Raw genomic sequence first — 9,740 nt, 5'->3', positions numbered from 1 at the left:
CCACCATTCTTTGGGCCTTGAAGGTAGCTTGTAAATAGCTTGGTTAGATGATGCCAACTATTGTTATCTTTGCAAATGATTTGTAATTCTAGATTGGTACATTTGGCTAATGTTGTAGCCAATGGTCTATCTTTGTATTTGACTAAGCCATTTACAAAAATATAAACTTGCACTTATAAGAAGCACTTGTACATTTTTCCACGATTCAGCTATATGTCATATGATCATGTATACTCTTTGTTGTGAATTTGCAAAAATGTTGTTTAAGATTTACGATTGATAAAGGTTCTAGATCAAATTAAGAGTAGCAGTTGTGTTTCTAAATCAATTCATGTCAATATGCCCCCCCTGCTGTGTGCTTTGGTGTTTATGTCAAAACTATATATTGCCAAACAAAAAAGCTATTATGCCAGTTATCTTGCAAACTTACATATTGATAATGTGCGGTGGCCATCTCATCCAACCCACGGTTCTTGCCATTCCAGGTATTAGCTACTGTTTATTCTGTCAATCTTTTGACTGAGAAAGCTTCTTCTTCTACCTCCATCCAAATAGTGGAATTTTTTCCTTCTATTTTTAATGTATATTTTCATACTTGCACAACGCCAAAGAAACCTATATAACTGGTACATGAAAATTATTGATTTCTCAAATTGCAATATGAATATGACTACAGACATTCAAGTAATACGCTAGTGTCCTATCTATTCACAAGACTTCTTGGCAATATTCTTGATGTTGCTTCAATCTGATTTCTTACAACATTCCTCTCTTTTGATGCATGTTCTTGATGGGAGGTAAAGATTTGGAATCAGTAGTAAAGATAGCCGAGTTGGATACAAGGTTGAAGGATGACATTTCATATGATTGTAGTCAATGACATAATATTATTTAGGTTGCAACCAAGGATGAGTTATGAGATCTTATTCATGTATTCATTGGCTTTAATTCCCAAAAGGCGAAAATCTTTGCACGTCACCAAGGCAATAATAAAACACTACCCTTGACATTTGTACAATAGGGAGGATCGGGTCCTGATGGACCCAGTGTCGTGTCTCATGTTCTTTTTTTTTTTGGCTCTTTTTTTCCCTTTAGGAAAAATTCATTGAAGGTCCATCATCTAGAAGAGATCAACAATCAATACAACAACACTCCCTTTGGCTATGACGCTCTATCAATTAAGGCTCTGTCCAAAAGAAATTTAAAAACAATTTCTGCACCCAAAGGTTACTTCAAACTGGGTAACTTCTACTTAACCCCGAGAGACCTGCTTATTGTCACTGATAGCTCTCTAAATATGTGAGTCATTGGTATGTCTTCATTAATTCATTCATTACTCACTCGCTATACTTTAGAGTTCCTTCTTTTGTCATAGAGCAATAACTATTACCTTAAAATGGAACTTGGATTGATCATGTAATCAATTTTGGACTTTGGAATATAAGTTTCTATGATCTCAATTCCATGGAGCTGATATGTTTGACATCACTGCTCACGAAAATGCATCATCCGAAGGAGTTCAAAGATGGAGAGATTTTCCCTAGAAGTTGGGACTTCAAAGATGTGCATAGAAGGGGAAACTTGACATGAACCTACAAATGCTTCTACCCTTGTTACCTGCTCAAGACCCACTGGTGAAATCCTTCCGATCGCTCTACTCTCTAAGCTGCTTCCCAAAAGGACAAATGATCATTAAAGGAGTTAAAGGGCACTTGCTTCCGTGCTCAGTGAGTGCTGTAATATACAGTGGTTAGGGATTGTCACTTTGGATTTGATTGGCCTTACATGATATCTGTAGGGGGTGTAGTCCTTCCAAGTACAAATTGTGTGTGAGATTGGTTGTGATGCAGCTCTACTTGGATTGATCCGCTTTGAGTGTTCTTGGCGTTGCTTGGATCGGTGTGCAATTTTTCAATACTGGGAGAGTGGATACGTGTTAAATGATTAATGTGTCAGCTACGGATTTCCACTGGTACTGTGTAAGTAATGGAATGTTGGATTTCCGCTCGTACTGTGTAAGTAATGGAATGTTGGGTTGTGGGGAATGTTTGTATTAGAGTATGGCTTGGCGCAAGGAAATCGGTCAGGCAAGGATGTTGCTATGTCTCCTGGGTCTCCCCACAACTTTGACGTGGAAGAGAGGGTGGGATACCTTCAGGGATCCAGTTCCGACACGGATTGGTTGCTTGCAGGGTGGATGATTAGTGGATGCGCCTCTGCAGGTGGGAAAGAACGGTCGGTGTGGGATTTGTGGACAGCAATTGGTGCGGGCATGCTTTTGCCTTGGATGTGGGTGGAAGCGACTTTGGCCTAAGCGCGCAACCCGTTTTATTGGCTCCTTTACCCTACAGGTTTTGTTTCCTGCTAGTCTTAGAAGATGGAGCAAGCAGTAAATCTGGTGCGAATTTATGGCGACTCTAGAAACACCTTTACTAACAAATACCTTGGAGGGGTTGTGTGGAATGATCAAGGCAGTAAGCCATGTAAAAACCGCACAAAAGCCCTCGTGGATGTGTATTTTCCGCATGTACGAATTCCTTGGAAGAAAGTACATATAGGCAATATGCAATCATCATCCTGTAGCTGCAAGGCAAGATGGAATCATTATCCAATTCTGCATGAGATTAGACCTCCTGGAGAAAAGAACACATGGAGAAGGATGCCAACGCCTTGCGATGTATCATGTTTCTAAGGAACACGACAATTTTTGAAGATGGAGCTAAGGCATAGAAAATAGTTAGGACCCGAAAGAATGTAGTGCCGTGGTTTTACCAAGAACTGTCCTATCAAGGCTTAACTCAGCAACATGTGTAAATTGAAGCAGCTCGATGAGGCATTTCAGGGCGTGGATCTCATGTTCAAAAGCGGGACTCTTATGTCAAACCACACCATGTGCTGTCTTCTGCAAGAATTGACCAGCAAGAAAGACTTGATAGCTGCCAGGCGACTACATTCCATCATGGTTAGCAACCGAGTGGATGCAGTGCCCATGATGGGGGATTACTTTATTCGCCTGTTTGCTAACTGTGGGAGTTTGTTGGAAGCAAATATAATATTCTCTATGGTTACAAAACCGAGCATTTATACGTGGCATGCAATCACATCAGCACACGTTATGCATGGAGAAAGTAGAAGGGCTCTCGACTTGTATCATAGGATGCAAGAGGAATGGGTAAGGCCAAATAGATTTGTAATCACATGCATTTTGAAAGCATGTGGTAATATACGAGACCTGGGGCAGGGCCAGCTCATACACGATGATGTCATCAGAAAGGGGCATGCATCAGATATGGTTATCAGCAGCAGTTTAGTTGACATGTATGCAAAGTGTGGGAGCCTAGAGGAGGCACGTAAAGTGTTTGATGAGTCGCCAAAAAGAGATTTAGTGTCATGGAGTGCAATGTTGTCAGCATATGTCCAGGATGGCTGTGGTTTTTCTGCTCTTGAACTCCTCGAGGAAATGCAACAAATGGGCACAAAGCCAGATAAGGTCATGTTTGTGTCAGCCTTGAAAGCATGTGGCTGCATAGGCTCCTTAGAGCTGGTCAAGCTCTTGCATGTTCAGATAGTCAGAAGTGGAATTGATTCAGACGTGATTGTTGGAAATACCCTCTGTGACATGTATGCCAAATGTGGGAGTTTGGAAGATGCTCGCACAGTGTTTGATTTGTTGCAAAATAAAAGTGTGGTATCATGGGGTGCAATGATTGCTGGATTTGCTGATCATGGCCATGGTCTTTCTGCTCTCGAACTTTTCGAGGAAATGGAATGCAAGCATATGAAGCCAAACAAAGTCGTATTCTTGTGCATCTTAAAGGCATGTGGCAGCATTGGAGCCATAGAGCAGGGCCGGCTATTACATCATCAGATAATTAAAGGTGGACTTTCCTCAGATATTGCGATTGGGAGTACCCTTACTGATATGTATGTGAAATGTGGGAGCTTGGTAGATGCGCGTGAAGTGTTTGACAAATTGCCAAATCGAAATGTTGTTTCCTGGGGTGCGATGATTGCTGGATATGTTCAGCATGGGTGTAGCCCTGTTGCTCTTGAACTCTATCAGAGAATGCAACAAGAGTGCATCATACCCGCCAAGACCTATCTGTGCATTTTGAAAGCATTTACCGATATGCGAATCCTAAGGCAGGGAAGGCAAGCACATGACCAGATTGTTAGAAGTGGATATGAATCAGATGAGGGCATTGATAACACATTGCTTGACATGTATTCAAAATGTGGGAGCCTGGAAGATGCACGTAAACTGTTTGACAACTTGCAGCATCAAAGTGTGGTGTCATGGAGTGCAATGATTGCAGGATATGCCCACCATGGAGATGGTCTTCTTGCTCTTGAACTGTTTGACAGAATGCAACAGGAGGGCATAAAGCCAGATCGAGTTTCATTTTTATGCATTTTGAAAGCATGTGGGAGCATAGGAGCCTTAAAGCAGGGCAAGCTCATACACAAACAGATTGCCAGAGGTGGTTTTGAAAGAGAGACGGCTCTGGGGAATGCTCTAATTGAAATGTATGCAAAATGTTGGTGTCTTGAGAGGGCTTGCAAAGTATTTGAGGAATTGCCTATTCGAGATGTTGTGACATGGGGCACCATGATTGCAGGTTATGCTCAGCATGGCAACTGGAGGTTAGTTGGACGATGTCTTGAAGCTATGCAACAAGAAGGCTTAAAACCAAACAGTGTGATTTATACGAGTCTCCTCTTGGCCTGCAATCAGGCAGGCAGAGTGGGGGAGGGCGACCGCTATTTTAAATCTATGACAGAGATTCATGGCATTAGACCCAGTGTGGAGCATTACACCTGCATGGTTGACCTTCTTGGTGGGGCAGGACATTTGAAGGAGGCAGAACAGTTACTCAAAAGTATGCCCAACTGGGGCAATAATATTATTGGATGCATATCTTTGCTAACCGCATGCAGAACCTATGGCAACGTGGAGATAGGGCAGAAATACTTTGATAAGATAGTATCTGTGGATCCGAGCTTTGCTGCTGGGTATGTTTTAATGGCCAACATTTATGCTGATGCTGACATGTGGAAGGATGCCCACAAAGTACATCAGATGAGAAAATCTGCCAGTGCATTAAAGATGCCTGGGAGGGCCTGGATCGAGGTTGAAAAAAGAGTGCATGAGTTTGTTGTGGGTGACAAGGCCCCGTCCTTGACTGAGAAAATTCATGCTGACTGGAAGAGATTAGTAAGGTCACTGAAGCAGGAAGGATATGCACCACAGGTGGACTTGGAATGGGAGAGATACTTTTGACAAGGGAAAGGAAGAATTGTTTGTCATACGTCGTTGGGCTTCTCACTGCATCTGAAGGTGTACTCGCTGCATCATGCGGAAGCTTAAGATGCACGGATTGCTTATGTAGTACATGCATCCTGTGCAAGTTTCATTATGTGGCTAGAATTATTGCCACACAAGCTTCTGAATACAGGCATACATTATCAAGGGAAACTACTGAACCCTTGGCCCAACTTGGGGGTTAGTCTCAGCTGAGGGGTTTTCAGTTTTACACAGGCTATTATGGAGTTTCCTAAGATGAAGACGACCCCAATTAGTAGTTCTCGTACTCTGCGATTGCAGCCCTGTCGACACCCAGCCCCTATGCATTGACTTTCGAGCGGAGAATCAGCTCAGACCCACAGGAGCAAATCTACTACTGAAGCAAGAAGTAAGAGAGCTCAGGCTTCAGCTTGCAGCCCTTAGGAGAAAAGTGAAGGAGATGGTGAGTAATGGCAAGCAGGAAATCGTTCCAGAGGTCATTGACAAATGCAATACATCTCCACCAGCACCAATGCTTGTCTCCACGGTCAAGGAGATGATCACCACTTAAGTCAGCTCAGCCAAGAAAGAGATGGCCATTGAGGCTAACAACAAAATAAATAAAGCAGATCTTTATGCTGAAGTATAAGAGCAGGAAGCCATGCTACAAAATAAGAGGATCCTATGCATTGGTGGGCTGCAAGATGGCTGCCTTAACGACGAGGAGGGGTACACAGAAGATGAAAAAGTCACATGCCTCAAGAAGGGGATACCACAAGTTGAACGGGATGAAAATGACATCAGTTGTATCACTCAAAAGGGAACACAAGTGCAAGGTTTATTTCAGAGAGAGGGCAGGAAGGGTTAACATTCTCGGATATGGATATCTGAGGAGCTCACTCTGAGTCTCTGACCCAGCTCAAAGGAATATTCAAATCACTAAAGTGAAGGATGCAAGTAAAGCAGGAAAATGGGCGGTCTACGGAGACGGACTGTGAGGCCTTCCGAAGACATTAATCCCTCTCTCTCTCTTCCTTTGTTTCTCACTCTCCATCCCTTCTAGATATGCTCTTCCTTTCATTGATATCAGATTGTTTTCTTTTGGCAGCTGCCCATCCTCTGCTGCTTTCAGCTTCATTTACACAGCCCCAAGTCAAGGCAATTGAGAGTGGCAATGCTTTGCATCAAGTATGCACACCCACATAGAGAAGGCGCACACACAGATAATCCAGCTCACAGTTGTAGCTATTGTATGTGGACGTCCTTATGCCATGCCTCTTTGCTCAGCTTCACGCGCATATGATCAGCACCTTTGTTGACCAAGGAAAAGCAGCCTATCATGTTGGAAATATAGGGTCAATGCCCCACCTATGAGCCTCGAAATGAGAGAGCAATGGGGCTTGACACCTGCAGAATATTGGGTGTCGTTTGTACCATATGGGCACAGGTAGGAGGAGTGATGAAGACAAGACTGCCATATGTTTAGTGAACAGGCTGCAATGTGGGCAGCCCTCTAGAAACTGGTGCAAAGCTGAAGCCACATGGGCGGCTGTGCAGGTCCGCAGTGGGCAGATGGTCTGGCATGCAGCCAGCAAAAGGTGGCTACAATGCAGAGCTTGTAACAGGCTCAGGAAGGGACCTGACAGGTCAGCAGTCTGGAACAGATTGATAGGTCGGCGGATGGGCAGAACAGGTCTGCGGCGCTGCAGACAGAGACAGATCACTGGCAGGATGCCATGTGGCAAAGTTGGGCAGCAACAGCACATACTGGGTCGGCCCAATCTCTGGCAGGTCAGGTTAGACCTGATGGCTGATTGGTTGATTGGGTTAGCCAGTCAGAGGGCTACCAAGCTTCCTATACAAGGCCCATTGTGGAGGCAATTGTTCGTTCAGTGCAGGTGCTTCACTCAGCCAGTATTTGGCTCTGCAGTGCACATACCTACAACGTGTTACTGAGGCCTATGGAGACGCAGTTGGTGATCCAGGAGGGTTCTATGGCAAAGGGTTCAGCAAACAGAGCTCATGTGGGTGCCAAACTCAGCGTATGTTTGCTGCAGGTGTTTGTACACTTTTGGGACGTCTTGTGTATGGATTTCTATTCTACAGATGAGATCTATCCTGGCTGTACATCTGTGTATTTTGTCTCAGATCTGAAAGTGCTCTCTACTCTCTTCTTCCATGTGCTCGGAAGCGTGATATTGTACCATGGCACATTTTCCGAATTAGATGCCTTGCTTTCTCAGTTGGTGATGCACGGACATAGTTATATCTACACATTGTATTTAGCTATGCTACGTTCCAAACAAGCATAGGTGTGCTTCCCAACATGGTGTTAAAGCCAAGGTGGTGAACATCCTTGTTGGCAAAGCCATGTAGCTTACTCCAAAGATTTGTTTTGAGAGACGATAGAAGATGGAGGCCTTTGCTCAAAGAAACAAAGGCAACTTCAATTCAGGAGATATGCGTTGATCAAAAGAAAAGGTTTGCAATGAGTGCAAGTGATACGACTAAACTGCTAACACCAAGTCTTCCTGTCAAATCACTGGCATATGCACACTATCTTTCCACCCAGCCAACCTTTGGTAAAGCCTGCTCAAATCATTATTTATAAATTCACACCAGCTAGCTTTTCCAAAGCCCTCATCTCCCTAGATGAATCTGAATGTCCTAATTGGAAGCCCCTACCATGCACCCTTTTTTTATGCCTCTCTTGGGATAACATTAATTCCATTTGCCCCTTGGCAATTTACACATTTAGGTGCACCTAGTATTGTATCTACACATTGTATTTAGCTATGCTACGTTCCCAAGAAGCATAGGTGTGCTTCCCAACATGGTGTTAAAGCCAAGGAGGTGAACATCCTTGTTGGCAAAGCCAGGTAGCTTACTCCAAAGATTTGTTTTGAGAGACGATAGAAGATGGAGGCCTTTGCTCAAAGAAAGAAAGGCAACTTCAATTCAGGAGATATGCGTTGATCAAAAGAAAAGGTTTGCAATGAGTGCAAGTGAAACGACTAAATTGCTAACAGCAAGTCTTCCTGTCAAATCACTGGCATATGCACACTATCTTTCCACCCAGCCAACCTTTGGTAAAGCCTGCTTAAATCATTATTTATAAATTCACACCAGCTAGCTTTTCCAAAGCCCTCATCTTCCTAGACGAATCTGGATGCCACATGTCCTGATTGGAAGTCCCTACCATGCACCCTTTTTTTATGCCTCTCTTGGGATGACATTAATTCCATTTGCCCCTTGGCAATTTACACATTTAGGTGCACCTAGGTCCTCGACCTTAGATTTGTCTAGTATGTGCCATGTCGCCCTCACCGAGGACCTTGACATTGATTCTTTTAACTGTTTACTTGAAACACAACAAAATACAATATAAAAGTCGGTCCTCTAAAAGAAAATGTCTATTGACCCTTCCGAGGTCATGCTACCTCAACTTGAGCATAACATTCCTTCCCTCTTTAGGTATTAGCGTCCTCGATGATAAAATCTGAGAATACTCTTCGCATCTGGTATATGGATTCCCAAGTAGCCTCAGATAGAGGTAGACCATGCCATGCAACCAACATCGTGGGTATCTTCCGATTGCATACTTGCATTGTTCCTCGGTCTAGGATTCTTGTTGGTTTTGTGCCTTGCATTATCCTCTATCTCCTGACACAAAACAACACCCTCAAATAGTGAGTCACTTGGGTGCAAAAACTTCTTTAAACGAGAAACATGAAGCACTACAACCCCATGGTAATTCTAATTTATAGGCTACCTTGCCTATTCTTTTTAGAATTAACCACGGCCCACAATATTAGGGTGATAACTTATCACACTCCTGCAGTCAAAGAGTTGAAGTGTGAAGGAATTTTGAGAAAAGCTTTTTCTCCTTCCTTAAATTCCCTAACAGATGTGTTTTCATCCACATATGCCTTAGCTCTATCCATAGCCTGACGGATGTTAGCTCTCGCAAGTGCTAGCATCTCCCGTATCTGAACTACATAGTTCACGGCACTAGGCACTTTCTGAGGTATTCCAACCGTAGTTGGATTTGTTGGTCTATAACCATAGTTCAGCTCGAATGGACTCATCCTTGTAGAGGAATGTTTTCTATCATTGTAGGCAAATTCTAACTGTGGCAACCACTTGTCCCATGTATATTGCCTCAATAAAACATATGCTCTAAGCATATCCTCTAAAGTCTAATTGACTATTTCCATCTGACCATCCGTTTTTGGATGATCCCCACTACTCATTCCCAACTCAGGCCTTAGTGCCTCAAATACTGCAATCCAAAAATGACTGGTAAATTTAACATCCCTATCTGACACTATGGATTTGGGTAATCCATGCAGACGAAATATATGTTTAATAAACAACTCCGCCACTTGCGGGGCACAAATAGAATCTCTAGTCGAAATGAAGTGAGCCATCTTGGTAAGAGGATCAACCACTACAA

The 9,740-nt window shown here is 43.3% G+C and overlaps 1 protein-coding gene across 1 annotated transcript; it reads left to right on the top strand.

Annotated features, from left to right (window-relative positions):
- Positions 1-1,560: 1,560 nt before the first annotated feature.
- LOC147903071 (pentatricopeptide repeat-containing protein At5g27110-like) lies at positions 1,561-7,696 on the top strand. The gene is made up of 2 exons (XM_087374162.1): positions 1,561-1,979; positions 2,223-7,696. The coding sequence occupies exon 2, from the start codon at positions 2,807-2,809 to the stop codon at positions 5,279-5,281; it is 2,475 nt and encodes an 824-aa protein (XP_087230288.1). The 5' UTR covers positions 1,561-1,979; positions 2,223-2,806; the 3' UTR covers positions 5,282-7,696.
- The last annotated feature ends 2,044 nt before the right edge of the window (positions 7,697-9,740 follow it).

The sequence above is a fragment of the Dipteris shenzhenensis genome, chromosome 4, assembly GCF_047967505.1.
Source record: "Dipteris shenzhenensis isolate YYH24624 ecotype China chromosome 4, Dip_SZ_1.0, whole genome shotgun sequence".
Classification (NCBI taxonomy): domain Eukaryota; kingdom Viridiplantae; phylum Streptophyta; class Polypodiopsida; order Gleicheniales; family Dipteridaceae; genus Dipteris; species Dipteris shenzhenensis.
This window is presented reverse-complemented; position numbering and strand designations above follow the sequence as displayed.